The sequence below is a fragment of the Poecile atricapillus genome, chromosome W (genome assembly GCF_030490865.1).
Source record: "Poecile atricapillus isolate bPoeAtr1 chromosome W, bPoeAtr1.hap1, whole genome shotgun sequence".
Classification (NCBI taxonomy): domain Eukaryota; kingdom Metazoa; phylum Chordata; class Aves; order Passeriformes; family Paridae; genus Poecile; species Poecile atricapillus.
This window is the reverse complement of record NC_081288.1, coordinates 9145221-9164599: the sequence shown is the minus strand read 5'-3', so window position 1 is coordinate 9164599 and position 19379 is coordinate 9145221. Positions and strand designations below refer to the sequence as shown.

The window sequence follows — 19379 nt, the reverse complement described above, 5'->3', positions numbered from 1 at the left end:
AACTCTTTCTTTAGGTAAGGTAATACACTTTTTCATGGTCATGATGAACTCCACCATATCCTCATTTTAAAATACCCTTTTAGGAAGAAGTTTATAATTTTCATGGCAATTTTAGGTATTTCCATGGTGGGACAACCAGATGCAAGCATGCCTACTGGATATCACTGGCATCTTTTCCCTGAACACTGACACCATGAAATCCCTGACTGAACCTACAGTGGCTCTGAACCATATGGTAGTCACGAAAGTCAGGAAGGGTGAAAACATGATAGCGGAAAGGCGTGGAATTGAATGAATTTACAGCAGAGATTAGAAGCAAATAGACCAGTCATGCCCAGCAGGAGGTGTAATCAGAAGGGAAACAGAACAGCATATCATTAATTAACGATTTACCATTCTTCTATGTAATTTTCAACTTTTTTGGAAGGGGAGACAATCACTTAATTATAGTGATTATTATGTACAGAGTATGCAGCTGAGATTTTAAAGATCATAAAACCTTTTTTCCTGTGAAAAGGGCTTTGATGCTATGCTTAACCTTTCTTTAACCTTATCTTCATTTTCTTGTCTTTCAATCCCTAGTGACTTCTGATAAATCAATAGAAATCAAAGGGGAAAGGAAAAACCAACAAGGCCTATTTTTCTTCTTAGTTATCAACAGATCTAAAGGTCAGTCAGTGAAGAAAAATCTATATTTAATACTACATTGCTGAAATTAAACCAAATACAGTTTGAAAACTAATTAAATTATATAATTGAAATATTTAGAATTTTAAGTTTTTTTGACACTTCTAACTTGATATATAAACACCACTGGAAATTAACATATTTTCCAGGCTGGACTCAGCTCAACTCAAGAGGACACTACAAGGCTCTTGTGGCTGATACTTTTTCTTCAGTGGTTACAGGATAAAAGTTTTGCCAATAACTGGCTTCAGCATGTTTCAAATGAGGAAGGGTCTGTAGAAAACTGTCTGACCTTTCTATCATCCCTACTACAGCCCCTCCAAGTTTCAGTATACTTAGACCAGTGCCTGCAGTTTGAACAGATCTGCTGCAGTCATGCAAAAAGGGGATTTTGACTTCTTCCAGACAGAAATACCAAGAAATACCATTTATTTTTGTTAGGCTTTAGATAATTTTTGCAAAATTCAGGGTGAGCCTCAAGTCATGTCCCAGATGTGCACATCCTTTAAGTTAGTACCATGCAAAAGCTATATGAGGATTTTGCCTCCTGTCTAGATAGAAGTACATTCATCTTTATTTCCCTGTGCATACCTTCTTGTGGACTGAAATTTACTCAAGGGTAATCTAGAAAATGATTCTTTAATGTCATGGATAGTCTTCACTGTGTTATTTCTGTGTCAGCACTTTTAAAAGAAGTTTTATAAACTTCAAGAAGAAAGTGGAAATTAAGAGTTTGAAAACTGACAAACATTTATCAAAAGAAAAAAAGAAAAAAAAGAAAAAATAGTTACTTTGTATTTCCAGCCCAGCAGGACAAAGGAACGACTATCCAGAACTAAAGGATGGCCTTCAGTTGTTTGCACAGGTAAAAATATGTTTTGGACAAAAAACACCTATTGTAAAGGAGCAGCATGCTGATACACAAGTGTAAACAGAAATACATATATTGACTTTACTAAATAAATAGGCAATAATTAAAGTCCATAGTAATGCTGATTTTTGGAGGGGAGGGAACATTTTTGTCTGTACTGTACATAAACAGCACAGAACTCTAAATAACTCCCCAAGGTCATCAGATACAAAGATACTGAAAAACAAGAAATATGCATTTAATATGTATTTATTATTTTAAATTCTTTCTATTCAGCTTTTAAATAAGTTGGCACTCTGAAAGACAATAATTTGTAGGGAGTAAAGAACTGTAAACTTTCCTTCTGAAGAAGTAAGGAAGTTGCAGAAATGAGGAATACAGGCAAAACCAAGCCCTGAACGCCACAATTACTCTCAATTGTAAACGGGCTCATAAATGAAATCCATCCATGGTTAAAAGGTTCATTCACTAAAGTTAAGATTTTCAGACATAGGGGTGGTTTGACTTCACTTCTTTTGAAGTCAATAACTAAAACTTTCCAGAAAGTTACAGTAATTTCAAAATCTTGAGCCTCATATGTACTTACTAATTAATTTCTAAGAAATAGAGTACTATTAATAAATTAGTTATATATATATATAATAAATGAAGTACTTAACTAGTGAAAAGCCACTGTTGTTTAGATCATATTAATACATATTTGGGAGCATTAAGGCACCTAAACTGGTTTTTAACATTGAAAAATTAAAGATTTGTTCAATCTAAAAAGAATGGTGAATTGTAAAAAAAAAATAAAAAAATAATGAAATAATGAGACAGAGAAGCATAAAAAGCTTTGAGGATTCTGGATAAAGCTTTTGAAAATCCCAGATTGTCATTTCCCTAAATAAACCGATACTGGGACAATGCTGCCTCCTTCTCTGAGGGTTTTTAATTTTTTTTTTTTTTTTTTTTTTGACTATCCCAATAAAATTCCTCTAGTCTAACACATTCAGTGATATTTTCTCCTGTGATTATATTCCTTGGAAACCATGCTGCTTCTCATTTTCCTCCTGCACTGGAATACTCATGAGTGGTGCCCAGGGATTTCTTGGTCTCTACATTTCATGCATTAGCCCACTCAGATGGAGACTGTTTAGTTTGCAGCACATAGGTGGGAATGGCTGCACAGTGTCTTACATTACCAGGAACCAGTTGTATCATGTTCCCAGCTGGCATTTACTTTAGAGTAGGGTAGCAGTGACCAACTTTAATGAACAACTGTTAGTAATGAAAAAATGTTTGCAGGTGAATGGAACAAGGAATGTATACTGGAAAAATATCAGAACAATTTAATGAAGATGAACCATTTATTTTCGTTTCGCTTTAGTGTGGGTGTATTTTTTTCATATATTATTGATTTTTTTTAGGAGAGAGGGAAAACTGCAGAAGATCCTTTTTACACTGGTAAGAATTTGTTTCAGTTGAAATATAGAATAGGCCTCCTGGGTACTAATGGCTATTAAAGACTAGAATTTAATTTTTGCACATTAACCTTCATATTTCGCTCAAATTACTACATTTCACTTACCTAAAATTTACTTCCTAGTTATGGTGTCAAAAACATTCTCTTTCCACACTTTGCAAAATATCTGTTTAGTGTTTCTGATGAAGAAGAGAAATAATGCTTCCCTCCTGTATGTAACCATCTAAATTACACTTCTCAGCTTTTTTTTTTTATTTGTTTTCCTGATAGTTACTTTGAATTACTAATTATAACATTGCATTTTAATGAATGCTGGGGAATTCTTTTACATAGTTGCCCTCTTAAATCTTAGATAAACCATGGTCACTCACAGGACAAATACTCTGTCACGTGAAGGGCCAGGAGTAGCTCAGCCCAGGAGAAGAGGAGCAGCAGTGTATCCACGGCTTTGGTGTGACACTTCTATGGTTAAGAGGCTGTTCTGGCCCTCATGCCCACACTCACTGCTTTACTCCCATGCTCCCTGCTTTGGAGAGCAGCTGGACCAAACCTCTCCACGCAGTCATTGCTTGGCCAGTTCTTCCCCTGTTCCTCAACTCTTTTGGGGGGAGGACATTATTTTGCCTTGGGTCATCATTTTACCATAAAAAACAAGGATTTTTTTGCCAAAGAGAAGTTATTTTTAAGCAAAGAACCAGTGGTGAATTTGGCATACATGCTCTGAAACACATGCTCTGCAATATGCACTCTGCAGAAAAGGGCTGAAGTAAATGCAACATCACAATCAGTAATGCAGCGTGGCTGTGAGCAACTATAAAGAGGTAAAGAAAGAAGGCTGCTGGTGTTCAGGAGACAGGAATGCTAATTTTAGCTTCACCCTGAGTTTTGTGTAAGTGACTGAAGTATAAGTTAGTCACCAGCTTTGAATGCTCAATTTGCATCATTCTCTATTGTATTATTACACCCAGTGGCTCTGAGGCCTGATTCAAAACAAATGATCATGCTCAGTCTATTATTTATTAGATGGAAATACACATGGAGTCAAAATTATAGAGGCAGGAAGTGGGCTCAAGAAAGCAAAAATCTTTTAAAGACATGCAATCTAAGCCAAGGGAAGTAAGATAATCATATATATGACGGACAGAGTGGAAAAAAAAAAGGAATGTGGAAAGCTAGACACTGTTGACTTTGTGCAGTTGCATACCGGGTATACCATGTAATACTGGCCTGTCATCATTCTCTTCTTTATTGTATATTAAAATAAATAGTAAAGCTATTCGCTTGAGAGTAGCTCTGCCACAAATTCAAGTTGCTCCAGGCACTAATTTATACACTGGCCTTTTACACACACTTCTTTTTCCCTTTTTGTTTGTACAGGGTACAAGTTGGAGCAAGATGCAGATGTCTTTCCTGTTTTTCCTGTTAAAAAGTGTGTGTCCCCAGGTTAGTTCATCACCTGGGATCATTATGGGCCTCTAAGATCAGGAAATGAGGCACACTTAGGACTAAATTTTTGTTGCTGTCTATTTTGAATAGCTTAATTTTTAAATACAATGTAAATAGAATAAGGGCAAACGGTAGGCAAGGCCCTAGGCTAACAATATGGACAAAGGCCTGAAAAAAACAATGTATCTCATTATCTGTCATTTCCTGAAGACTTCTGAGAAAAGAATCTCCAATTTTCTGAAACTATTGTTGGATTTGAGGTTGTAAAAAATTACCAGAAAATTACATGGAAGGATGTTAAAGATAAGGTGGCTACACCTAGGCAGAGGAGTAGAGAAAGAAGAATCTGTGTCCCCTTTTTTAGTCTCACGAAACATCTTTTTGCCTTAGTTGTAAAGGTGAAGTAATAACAACAAACATATCTAATTTAATTAGATAAGTTAAATCAATTAGAAAAATTCAATCAATTGCATTAGTTCAATTAGATTGACACAGTCCAGTTGCTCCATATTTACATATTTCATGAAATGAAGTATTACCAATTCAAAACCACTAAATTTATTTAAATATTTTTCTTCTGATCAGGAATTTAATTTTATTTACTGTCAGATGGACAGATTCTTCAGCTGAAACATCACCTTAGGGCCCAGACCTGTGGCTGTTCATTGATCTCCAGCTCCCATGCAAGGTAAAGCTGGGTGACAGACATTCCTTGTCAGAAAAATTGATGTAAGGAGTTATTGATTCCTGCTCTGACTTAGCTCTCAGTTGTGCTTGTGTGACTACCAGTGTGGCCAGCCTGTGAACCAGGTGATTAAAATGCCTCCACCAAGATGTGAGGAAGAAAAACACTTAGCAGAATCAAGGTCCTGCAAGGATATAAAGCAGCTCTTGTGATACCCGAATCTTGGTTTACACCCCAGGACACTTGGCTCACCTATATTAAAAGTAAACCAGAATTACCTTAACCTGGAAATAAATTGCATAAAACAAATGCCTATCATAAGGTGCTGCAAGGAGGAAAAAAAAGCAGAAAACTGGCAAATTATTTACAGAGAATGCATATCTTGTTGAACTTGTGTCACCTACCTACTAAAAGTGAAGCTGTCAGCAGTTTGGGATCATAAGGGCTTTTCCCCCGCCCATTTTCAAAATGTGACTCTTCCATTCTAAAAATGTTGTCCTGTGAAGCAAAAAAAAAAAAAAAAAAAAAAAAAAAAGAAAAAGAAAAAGAAAAAAAAGAAGGAAAAAGCATCATTATTTGATGAAAGAACACTAAGAAGTAATTTGAACTAAAAAGAGTGCAATGTATGTGAGTCATAGTGGGGTTTGTGGCTTCAGGGAAGTCAAATTGCACTGGGTGAGGATCTGGTAAAAACGCCCATCTCCTGATCAATATGTGCTGAATACTGGTCAAAGGCAAAAATACACATAAACAGCTTGTGTCTCTTCTGTTCCACTGCACATATAATTTATTTTCATATTAATTTTCATGGGTTTGCTAAACTATTTTTACCTTCACTGAGAATACATCTGAGTAACAGTAACCGAAGAACAGGAATTTGAAAATTCTATCTGAGAAAAAGATAAAATCTATTTTTTACTATTATTTTCTGAAATGTGCCACTACTGTAGATTAGTACATAATAATATACTAAATTCTGCTTTTCCTAGCCTGCGTATTAGTGACTTACTATTTTATATACATCCTCAAATTCAATTTCAACTGCATCAGGAAAGCATTATTATTTATTATTATTATTATTATTATTATCATTATTATTATTATTATTCAGTACCTTGAGATGAAACCTTTAAAATATGCAGGCAGAGGGCCAATCATAGGGGAATATAAACTAAGATTAAAAAAGGCCTCAGTAAACACCAAGTCAAATGAAGGTAAATAAATCCAAAGCAATGGGCTTTTCAGTGCATTTAATTGATTTTAACTGGGGGACCAAGTCTGCCAATCAATTTGAATAGTATATTTATCTTATATTTTGCTCTGAGGATAAAACCAGAAGAATAGATGCTTTTTGAACAGAAGTCTTCAACATCCACAGAGGACTTGTGAAGACCTCAGCAAAACCTGGGATTTCCATTTCCCACCTGCACTGTGGCTAATTTGCACTGACACCTAATTACATCAAGGAACCCCAAAGAGCAGAGATCAACCTCCACCTTGGAAGCAGCATCCTCCTTGGCACCCTTGCCTTCCCTATATTGCTCATCCATACTGAACCCAGGCAATGGTGAGGCCACTGACCAGGCATACTTCCAAATGGTGTTATTTTAAACCCAGTGTCCATGATTCTCTAAGTCACAGGCTAGAGATTTTATTACAGGCTTGTTTAATTACATCACACCAGCACATATTTCTAGTATTTACTACATATTTTCAAAAAAAATGTGAGGTGGATTTCACATTTCCTTCCATTCACGGAAGAAAAATATGAAGGGAAAATAAACTGTTAGGAGGATAGTCATCCATGGCTTACTGCGCTGTAAGATAAAAAGGTTGGACACTGCTTTGTGAAGTTTGATCCCAGAAGTCAGACTCAATCTCCTAAAGCATGTTCTTGTACATGTAGCCTGCCTGATTATGTTTATACAGTCATCCTGTATCTGTGCTATTTGACACAGTACTACATTTCTCTCTTTCTTGTCTTTCTTTCTGGCTCTTAATAAGCCAGACACATTCCTTGCATCTCTCCAGTCTTCTGACTTTGCTCTTTCTAACCAGAGATGAATAAATAATCAAACAGAAAAACATTTCTGGAATTCTACTGTAGGATCCATATCTAGATCTTGAATAATAAATAAAAGTAGTAAATTGATGAGAATGCTAAACCTCAACTGCAATAATAGAAGATGGCACTAATGCTACAAGCTGTTATTGAAAAATGTTATTATCAATCTACATTTTCTTGGCATTTCTTCTTAGTAGATGACAAGTGCTCAACCAGCACACCAAGGGATATCTGATAAGGCTACAGAGTCAGTGGTATGACAGTTAAAGCAGAATATATTCCCAATATAATCCCATGTGTCATTGTAAGACAAATAGGAAACAGATGTGGAAAGTGATTTGGTGTAGGAGGATCTGATTTTTGACTGTATTCTTCTGTTTTATGTCACTGTAACTCTATTGATATTGGTGTGTAGAAGACAAGAACAAGTGGAGACCCAGGTCAACGTAAGTCAGAGGTGATCAACCCTTCTCTTTGTGCTTGTGGAATAAAAATTTGAAGTAAGATGCCTGAAAGGGAAATCCCACAGTGTTTTCGCATTTCAGTTAAAAAGCAATGAAGAGACACGTACTGTAAGTTTCCAAATTTATGGGTGAGTAATAATGACAATAAATACATCCCTGTTAAGTGCCAAATAAATGTATCATGGTTTGTCTGAGGCCCCAAGCAGTTCTGATAAACATGCTGTGGGAAGTCTAACCTGTCACGAACAGGGCAACTTGCCCAAACAGCTTTTTGGGTGCTGAAATCAAACTACCTCTATCCACAAACCAACAGAACATACAGGCCACAGAGGAATAAACTCTTTTCTACATACCACCCACCATTTTAAAAGCCTAGAAAGCAATATGACTTGTCATAGGTATTTGATCACACAAGTCATTTGTCTACAGCATTTCCACCCAAATTTAATCAGTCTGCCTGGAGATAGCAAAGAACAAGGCTCTGCTCAGAGATTCAGGGGGTCATTGGTCTATGTGAGTGTGGCCCTCCTTTGCACAGTACAGACAAGAGCTGTCAGATGGAAAGAATGCACATTGTTTTCAGAAAAATTCTGATCAGTTAATAATTTTGCTGCTTCTTGAGTTTTGCAGTTAATTGAATACAAAGAATGGTATTGCAGTGAGTCAGCAAATGCCTGAGCCATAGACAGCAAAAACCCCTCTTTATTAAACAAATGCTCAATGTTGCAAAGTTTTATGAGGGCTATTACAGAATCAAGGGCAGGAATTCATGACAAAGCAAGATTTCCAGGTGGGAGAAAAGTTTCTAGAAATGCAAATAGAAGAAAGAAAAAAAATTCAAAGAAAGGCCTTTGTAACTCAACAATTAATCCAATTTATTGTCTAAACCCTTTCATTAGTTTCACTGGCAGCCCAAAAGGACATTACAATGTACTTCAAATTTTTTTTAAAGATCCTTGTAGCTGAAAACCTTGCTGTAGCTTGTTTTATGGGTTATTAAAGACTAAGTTTATATCTCATTGATGCTTCTGTATAATCCATAGTAAAACTACTGAAAATACTGAGTTTCTTTGGGTCTTGAAATTCCACAAACCCATAAAGACAACAACTGACTGCTGGCTCATGGCATGACACAAATTGTTTCACCTAGTAAATGCCTTGCAGAGTAGGAGATAATGCTTCTGGCTCCTTAAAACATATGTTTTCCTGTAGCAGATAGTGTGATAGATGGCAAGATTTAGACAAAAAGGACTACAGTTCAGTCCTGGAAAAGAAAGAAAAAAATTTTGTGATTCCCGATGATCTGCCACTTCCAGGCTCCACAGACTCGCTTTCAAACAGCTGAAATACGACTGAGACAATGTGTCACATCATGACACTGACTGGTGACAAGACATTGCTATCTGACTAGACATTTCACATCTTGTTATTGAATAGCTCCACTCAGCCAGTGAGCCAATAAAATGTAATGCTATATATACATAAACATAACAACTCTATACCTATTTAAAAAGACATATATATATATTTATACCCAGTATGACAACTTCTTAGACAATTTTTTTGTATGTCTGCCTGGACCTAGCCCATCCAGTACTGTCCCAACATAACAAAGATAAGGAAGATGAAAACTTAAATTAGCTGTTATTGGTTAATATACATTTTATTTCCCAGTTTAGTACTACTGCCTTGCAGATGAACATGTGGCCAGTGAGGAAGCAATACCTACCATCCTAAGCCTGGACAGCACTGACTGCTGAATTTCAGGGGGATTTTTTCCTGAAATTTTTCTGGCAGTTCTCACAGAAATCATCCCAGAACTGCAGAGCCTAATGCAGTGAAACCACTGCTGGTCAATAATGAATAAATACAGTGCAAGCAAATGATCTGAAGAGACTTTGTGGATGGACTGTGTACAGCTACTATGGAGTTACTACTGGTTTAAATTATCAGGCATGGAATGACAGCAGTGAAGCTCCCCAGCCATTCTAGAGCAATGGAATGAACTCATATCCTTACTCTTGTAACCTCCAAACCATAAATAGAAAGAAGCCCATCTCCAGGGTATATTTCAGGGACTAACTGATTTCCACAAGAAGCTGCTGAACAAAGAATGGTCCAGAAACATGCAATGCACCAAGAGCCTGAGGAACTATCACAATCTTTGTTTAATGAAAAGGTAGAGTTGGCCACAGCTGTGAGAATTTTTGATGTTGCTATTCCCCTCACTATCTACACAGACTCTGTTGTGCTATGATGAAGTATTTTATAAAAAACCCTGATCAACAAAAAAAAAACAAAAAAAAAACCAAACTACAAACCCCAAAAGTAACATGATCCAAAACCCCAGAAAAAAGAGCTCCAAAGGATTTCCAGGGTGCCTGGAGTATGAAAATGTATCCATTGTGTACTGGAGAACTTTAAATCATGTAGCAATGTCTCTTAACTTAGTAAGAAGTTGCTAGCATGGAAATATTTTGTTTTCTTTATTATTCAGTATTGGGAAATACAAAAGGCAAAGCTCCACTTCCCACTCAAGGAAAATACTTTGAGACTTGTTAAGGTTTGGATTTACCCCTTCTACACAGAGGCATTAGTTGGGGTGGCTGAATTTGCTGCCCTGCTCTCAGCAGAAGGCTACAGGTTCCTGTGAATGAGGAGTCAGAGCAGCTCAGAACTGCAGTTCCCAAGGGCAAGATCTCGTCACTGACCACAGAGGAACCTTCATATGAATTTAGGTCTGAGCTAAGAATCTTTCTGAAATGAACACTGCAGAGGCACCTGATTGGTGACAACTGACTTTGCAAAACAGAAATTTGATGATTTTGCTCTTTTTTTTCCCCCTCTTTTCTCCTGTCTTCCAATATATTCATATCAGTGAATTTTTGATTCACCTCTTGCCCATACAGCTTTCCATGCACACATTTTATAACTACATCAAGGTTATTTCAGAGAGTCTTTTGAGCAAATTTCACTCTGTGAGAATTGATTTATTTATGAATTACGTTACTTTTCAAGAATAATTTTAAGTGAAACAACTGTGCAGGATATGGCTATGTTGTTATTGTTATTATATTTCCTATTTCACACTTAATCTATTGAGTCATGAAAGCTGTAAAATGTGAGGACTTTGGTTTCAGGTTTGGGAATCATGCTGTTACAATACTTTTAATGAGAAACTTTTATTAAATTTATCCCCATGGAATGCTACATTTTTAAAAAAGTGTAAGTGCAAATAAATATAATGTGAGAAATTATGCAAAAAATACAAATATTAAAACAAATGTAAATGTTGAGGCAAGTGGTAACCATTAGGGAAATAGGTGAAAAGTGACTGGAGCAATAATGCAACTGCTTTAAATCATTAATTGTTAGAAGAAAAAAAAAAAAAAAAAAGAAAAAAGAGAAAAGAAAATAGACCAGAAAAAAAAAAAAAAAAGAAAGAAATAAAAAAGAAAAAGAAAAAAGAAATGCACACAGTGGCTTCTGACTTTTAGCCTTCAGGCTCCATGTACTATAGGGTTTTACCTGCACACATCTGGAGGACACCGGGCTCTGCAACACCTTTTTTACATTTTGTTTTTCCAACTTGAGGCTTAGTGGAATTGAGTTATGAAAATCAGTTTTAAAATCCTATGGGAAATCACTCTAAGTGACAGATCTTTAGTGAAATGGTGTTCCTAAAGAAAGAACTCCAGCTTCTGTAGGACCTGGAACTGAAACTTTCTGGGGTGGCTGTGCTGTGCTGTGCCAAAGGACAAAGAGAAGGAACTTTGTTGAGGAGCATTTACCTGCAAAACTATCATGAGATATGAAGATCTGCCCACCTCTCTGTGCCTCCCACAGGCAGTTTGCTCAGTTTCCTGATCACTCCAAGACCTCTCAAAGTGTCTCTGCATTAACCTGTGTCCTCCTCTTCAGACTCAAGAAATCTTCTTTTCCCTATACTTGTAGATATTTACTGACATTTTGGTGCCCACAAATCTTAGTTTTGATATCAAGATAAGAGAGCTGTTGTGATGATAAGCAGCTCCATGCTTCATTTCTGTAGATTAATGAAAGAAAAACAGGGCTCTTGGTTCACGTTTCTTCTTTTATCCCTCTACATTGCTTCTACTGGAAAGTTCTTGTATCTACTGATCTTCAGAAGATGCCTTAAAATGCAGTAGAGACAATTCTGGAAAGCACAAGTTTTGACAATCTGACTCCTTAGGCTGAATTTGGACAACTCACCCTCTCAAAAACTGTCTTTCAGTCAATTATCAAACACACCACATTGCTTTCTTCTGAAATTAAATCTATCAATATTTATTAATTTACCATACACCTTTGCTAAAAGGAAAAGTATTTCTATCTATCTATCTATCTATCTATCTATCTATCTATCTATCTATCTATCTATCTATGTAATTATAATCCAATTAATTTAATTAAATGGAAAACAGCCAACTGGGCTGTTCAGGAACAGCTGGTTTAATCTATTCATTATTCCTAGCTCATGATCAGTAAGTGCTTCTGATTGGGAGAGAAACCAAGTGTCAATGTCAAATTGTGAAGACTTGTTCACACCTGAACATACTAGTCTGCATACTAATATTGGTATTTATATGAATAATAGCCTCTTTCAAATCACTGTGCAACATATGTAAATAAAAGGAGGGCAGGCACAGTCAAGCTGAGCAGCTGTTCAAAAAAGATACGTATGTTTGTGATATTTCACTAGCTAAATTCACCAGACTTACCTGACTTTCATGCAACAGCTTTCTGGGTTTGGTTTTGTTTTTCCCTGTTGATGTCATTTACCTATTTGCACCAATTTTAAAGATCTGCCTATTTTGGATAATGTGTTCTAATTCTACAGCAAATAAATGAGCAGACATAAGTTTCATTGTCGTGTCATTATACTGTTTATTGCTTTAGAAATTCTTGCAAGTATGGAGTGATTAGAAAAATGAAAACAACTCAAAACAAACCAAACATGCAGTTAACATGAATGACATGTTAACCTTGACTGATTAGTAAAGACACCAAAAATGTCATCCCAATGGCATACCAGACACTAGATACCATCAAGGATATTGAACAATTCTCAGAGGACACTGAGAATTAGAATGCCTTTGTATTGCAACTTTCTGGGTTGTCAAGTGTAATACATCACCTAAGATGACTGTCTGGCTCATATAGGATGACCTCTGGAAATATAACCACCATACAATGACTGTCTGTTCTAGTCAAGTTATTAAGTGGTCTGCATATGTAAGAAATAAGATATACAAACCTAAAACCAGTACACGTAACTGAACTACATAACCTAAAAGTCTCCATTCTTTAAGTACTCTTATTCTTACCTCCAGCATATTTTCCATTAAAAACATTTGGAACAGATTCTAATTGCTTTAGCAGATTCTACTATTATGTTAAATATATTATTGGGCCATAGTCTATTACATGATTGCACTAGTTTTCTATGGTTATTTTTAGCATTCAAGACCACTTCTTTCCCCCTTTGTCTTCTGGATTTCCTGTATGTTATTAGACTGTGGTGAGGTCAGGCATCAGAGGAAATAACAGCAGTGCTGACTCCTGGACCCAATGTTTTATGAATTACTGAGCATCAGTGATGTAATGGCAATAAATCTAACCCAGCCTCAGTCTTGTGTCCTGTTGTAAATAAATGAAGTTAGCAAAGGTGTTATTTTATTCAAGAGCCTTCCTGATGAGGATAAAAATATTTCCCCCAGGGGATTGTTTGTAAAATTGCTTCTGTAATTAGGGTGCTGTTTAACAAGAGAAGAGTTCTCCAGTTTTCCTGGGGAACTTTCATGTCTGAGTCAAGGATATCTTATTTACAACACAAAAACAACTGTAAATTGGGGAAGCAACATACAGAAAGGACTTAGTAAAGTGGAATTAACATATAAGCATATGGCCAAGATTTTCTAATTTCCCAAGTGATTTTGCACACTCACAAGTTAGGCACCCAATTTAAAACTTGCTCAAGGGCTCTGATTTTCAGCAAATACTTTCTTGGGCAATTTAAAATTCTGATACTTGGAGCTGTTAGTCACTTCTGAAAATGAAGGCATATGTCTGCACTGCTTTTTATCCTATCTGCCTTTTAATTCCCAGGAAGAAGTTGTCTCCAATATGAACACATGACCTAAATTAAAGGCTTCAAAAATCTGACTCTAAATGAGTGACAGAATAAGGAGCAAGGCAAGAAAAACACAATTGATTCCTTCTCCCTAAAATAAGACTTTGTGAGCATACTTTCAGAGAATTTGTACACGTAACAAAGGGGCATAGAAATACACCACAGCAACTACTGCAACAACTATTAAGCTTTATTTTTGTCTCTAAAATACTGCAATCTATTTGCAGCATTTCATGCAGAGGTGCCTATGAAGTGTCAGATCTAGACCAGTGTTTGATACTTACTCAGATTTTTAAAATGACATAAACAAAGTGAAATACAGAAGCTGAAATTCTGACCCTTTGGGCAATTTAGCTTTTCCTCAGGCCAAGCTTAGATCTGAAATCTCTGCAATAAGCACTTCTCTTTCCTCTTTGTTCCCTCCACGTGCTTTCAGTGTTACAGTGCCAAGCCTTTCTGCAGCCTCATTTCATTTTTCTTCATTAGCAAGTAATAATATCGTCAAATTTTAATAACTGGTATTGCATTAGAGAACAATGCATTTGAAAAGGTAACTTCTATTGTGCACATGGAGACATAACTAACAGTAGACACAATTATAACCTCTCTCTGTGACAAGTTGCAATTATTCCTCATGGCACTGTATCTAAGAGCAATGCATTTCTCATACTGTTTGGGGGGGGGGGGATTTATTAAAAAAGTCAAGAATGTTTGATATTCTTTTCCCAGTGCAACAAAAACTTCGCTGACACAGTAACAGATGGATTTAAGTGATTTTGATTCAGGGTGACTGAAAAATGTACATTAAAATTAATTTCTTTATTCACTATCTTTCCTGCTTTTCTAGAACCCAGGGGTCCTCAGAAGGGGAGAGAGTCAGTGACACTGGCAAGAAGATTTGTTACATTCATTTGTTATATCTATATACGCATATTCATAAATAGGAATGCACAGTGTCAGCAGGGCTAATCAGCATCCAAGCAGGTAACTCAATCACTGATATTTGTATCTTTGAGGAAGAAACAAAGCCTTTCATTTAACAGAACTTTGGCTCAAAATCCTGGCTCATTATATAGCATGGTGTGGTGTATTACAGTATAGTTTAGTATGGTTTAGTACAGCATAATATAGATTGACTTGGTTAAAACAAACTGACAAACACACCAGCCAGGTTTTTGGTATTTTTCTGTTGTTGTTGTTGGTTTTGTTTTTGTTTTGACAAAGAAAGCTGGCATTCAGATTACTTAATTTTTCACCCCCCACCACCAGATCATAGACATGGTGAGGAGTGGTCATGGTCATGAACTGAGCTATGCAGGACCTGTGCCCTGCACAGGGTTAAATACCACAGCACTGATCACCACAGACTGGTGCCATCCCAGATGTGCTGTGATCCCTGAGAGACCTCCATGGGCATCTTCTCTGGCCCCTCAGCATGGAGCCCACTAAAGTCACTGAAAGATTCCCTTCAAGTTCAGTGAACGCCAGAGGAATCTTTCTCATATCCCTTGCCATGTTTACATGTTAACTCGAGGTCACGACAAATCCTTCCAAATGACTATGAATTAAAACAGTTGTTCTCCATCACCATCAATTTAAAAGGTTTGAACTGATGAATATACAATTTCTAAATGTGCATCTGTACCACCACCCTTCTGCTTTTTGTCATCATTAAAGTAATGGCAACAAACACTGAGAAGAAAAATCATATGTACTCTTAATCCACACCAATTACTTGTTTTACAATGCAAGTTTCATTTGCATTTATTCAGATAAATGTTAAGTGTTTAACTGCATTTAGCTGTTTATCCTTGAAATGTATAATTACACACAAACACATACATTCAGAAACAAAAATAATAAGACCTGAAATATTAATCATCTCACCTGCTGTGCCAAATCACCCTTTTAATTTGTTATGCATGAGCAAAGGCACCTTTAGACATTGATCTGGGTTCTCTCCTCAGCAATGATTGTGCAACCCCAGTGAAAGCCAACAGAACTAAAGAACAAAGTCAGCTTTGGAGATTATCAAGAAGAACAAATATCAGCAGAATCCTTTTTTTTTTCCATATCCACAACATAGTTTTAACTTTTAAATGATTCGGTTGCTTCTTGTCTTAGTTTTACAACTAGACTGTTGCCTTTAATTTAGCCCTGGATCTGGAAATTTTGAACTTAATTGGTAGGTAAAAAACACATGCCTTTGTATTTATTTAATACAATCTTCTCAGACCATCTGCAAGACAACACTGCTCAGTTTTCTGTCACCTTGGATGTAAACATCTCAAGGGGAGAAGGTGTTTGTGCTGTTTGAGGAGCCTTCTGAACTCTGCTAAGCTTATCTTCTCTTTAGAGATGAAACTTTGTTTACCTCAGATTTGAACACTGATTACAGGCCCCTGAGAAATAGAAGACAGTTTCTGAAACAGTCAACCATAATTGGTTCCTGAAATGTAAGTCCATTGAAGGGGAAGGACTCAGAGGTACGGCATTGTAGAAAAAGTGACCACAAACCTGGAAGGTGCTGGAGATGTCTTGTAAGACAAGTTTCACAGGACCAGAAAGGTCCACTGGGGCCAAACTGCACATTTAGAGATGCACAGAAAACGTGTGGGAATGAAGTGACTCTTTCCCCTTTCCTTTCCTTTTGTATGAAGGCATTAACTCAAATGGAATTTGAAATATAATAGCTCAGCTATATTCCTGATTCAGGAGTTGTTAGTGGTAGGAGAGAAGTTAAATCGCAAGATTGGCATTTTTTTCTCATATGAATAACTAAGCATCTTCCCCAAAAGCCACACAGTCCAGGGCACTCTCCTCTCATGTTTCAGTGTTTCTATTCAGGTAGAACAGACCAGAACAACTTGTGCTCTTTACGCAAAACTGTGTTCATGGTTTCCTTCTGTATCTTTTCACAGAAAGCAATTCAAGAAACACTATTACCGTATATATTTTATAGACCAAATTCAAGGTCTTAAAGTCATGATTACTTTTTTAAATTTTTTTTAATTTTTTTTTAATTAATTATGTCAATGTCTGGTAACAGCTGAAAATAGCAAATTTCACATACAGAGTTTTTAGAAATGAAATAAAGAACAAAACCAAGAGTGACTTTATGCCTCTTTAAATGTATGGCACTCCTGCATTTTCAGTACTGCATGAAGTTACAGCCCTCTAACTCAGAAAACAGAAGGAAATAAGGAGAGTATGCTCAGTTTTTTTTCCAAAATGAGAAACTGGTAGGCAGAAGGTTCAAAATAAAATAAAGAGATGTTCCTCCCATGTTGCAATTTGTAGGGCTTGGGGTGCTGTGGATACTTAAAAGACATATGAGCTCAAGAAATGCCAGTACTAATTTATCAAACCAAGTCATTGAAAAGCATTAAACACAGAGATTCCACCCCTGGTTCAGGAAATCCCTGAACAACCAGTACTGGAGCCTGGGAGACGATATCACTAAGCACTGCTGCCTGCTCGCCGCTCATTCTCCTCTGCTGACATTCATTATGGGACCTGGTGAGAACCAGGGTCCTGGGCTAAATGAGCCTTTGGTCTGAACAGATTGGACTGTTCTTATGAAATGAGGCAGAGAGAAATTAGGTAATTTAGCCAGGAAATCTATGCCAAAGCAAAAAGCTAATGTTCTAGTTCCTGAGCCTTGTCCAGTGCCATAAACAAAAGTATATAGTCCTGCCTCAAATCCCCGTCAGGCGAATGGCAGCTGAGCTTACTCAGCACATGCAAAGCTATGCACAATGTGCCAAATAAAATTGGTAAGGATCGCCTGTGACAGGGAGAGCACATCAGCTTTTGTGCCCAGTTAGGCTTTAGTCGTCTTGTGATTCCCAAGGAATATCTCTGTTGGGCTCCCCATGCATGGACAAATTGCCATATGCAAATTGCTACTTGTTTTCTATTCACAAGAGTTTTACAAGAACTAGCAGTGGAAGCAAAAAATCCCTCTCACAGATTTCCTGCTCTAAAGCAACTAAATTAACCAAACTATCATATAAACAAAGATTTAAAAGAAATAAGTAATTTACCTTAGAATGAAGATCAGATGATACATACAACAATATTTCATAAAGACAAATTTGGGGTTTTTTTCACTGACTTCTATAATTCATATACAGCCAGGGAAGATTCATGTGACAATATTATTCTAAATGTTACCATCACTTCCAAAGCTTATTAAAATAATCTAATCTACTTAAACATATTGTAGGGAAGAAGAGCTGATACGTAATTATCTCTTTCCCTAAACCGTTCTTTGATTTGGTTTCAGGGTTCAAGGATCCACCCAGTTTTTGTGTTAATAGCCGGCACTGATGTCACTGGGAGAAACAGAACGGAAGATAGAGGTGGAGGTTGAATTTGAAGATAAAATTAATAAAAACATTAGAAACCACTGGATAAGAAAAGCAAACAAACATCCAACAAGTCCACCTCTGGTTTCATAACTTCCTTGCTTCTTGATGTATCATAATATCCTTCCTTTCCCTTTTTAATCATGCAAACTAACAGCTGTCTTTTTAAACATTTTTAGTCTCAACTTCAAGTGCCTCACTCGATACCATATGTCACACATTTCCTCTCCTTTTTTTTTTGTAAAATGGCTTTGGATAGAATGTTTTAACCTTATTTTCCTGCTGTCTGGATTTTGTCTGTTGGTATTCAGAAGCCTCTTTCTATCTCAAATGTCATTCATTTTAAGTTGTCTCATCAAATTTTGGTCACAGGTTTTAAATTCTGCACTGTTAATCTTCTTAACCGGTATAAGAAGTTAAAAACTCATTTATCACAAATTGCACTATGATGAGTATTCTCGCTAACAGAGCAGCTAAAGTAGAGGATTACTGGTAGAAAATGAATAACTGCAAGTTGCAAACAGAAAATGAAGTAACAATAACAGGATGCAAAATAGCCCAGGCTTGCTTACAATGGCTATATGCTTTCTTCTTTCTGCTGCATTCCCACTTTTCAGCTGCTATCTACCTTGCCATCACATTAGTTTTTAGATATTTATATGAAATTGAGCATAGAGATTTGATCTACTGTCTTAGGTGACAATGTCTATGGAAGAACTCCAAAGACTTCTAGTAGATTTACATGTCAAGAGTGTGAACCTTAAAACCAAAGTCTGACAGAATACCTAAGTCCATGTTGTTTTCAGATGGCTGGTATGGGTTGTTTTAAGATGAACAATAATTTGCCTCAAGTCTTGTAAAATTAAACTGTAGCTGAAATTTCATACTGCTTCCTGAGTTTCCTTCTTGGATTCAATATGTATAATTTTATTCTTTCTAGTTCAGAGAAATATAAATCGATATCCAGGAACTTTTCTGAAATGCACTGCTTCTGAGTGCCTGCCTCATCTTATTTCATTATTTTTATTTAATGGTCATGCACATCTCAGACATGATGGAAGCTGTGAAGGATAAGCGCTATTTCTGAAGATGCAGAATTCTCTACATTGCCTAAGGATAAGGCTGGATGGCTATATGAACTGAGTATGTTTCAGGTGAATTAAATCAGATAA

General features: G+C 36.5%; 1 protein-coding gene across 1 annotated transcript in view; it reads right to left on the bottom strand.

Moving 5' to 3' along the window:
* LOC131592129 (semaphorin-3A) overlaps positions 1-19379 on the bottom strand; it is a 160706-nt gene that overhangs the window by 58267 nt on the left and 83060 nt on the right. The window contains exon 5 of the mRNA XM_058863413.1: positions 5559-5652. Coding sequence (XP_058719396.1) covers positions 5559-5652 — 94 coding nt within the window. The remainder of the gene's footprint in view (positions 1-5558; positions 5653-19379) is intronic.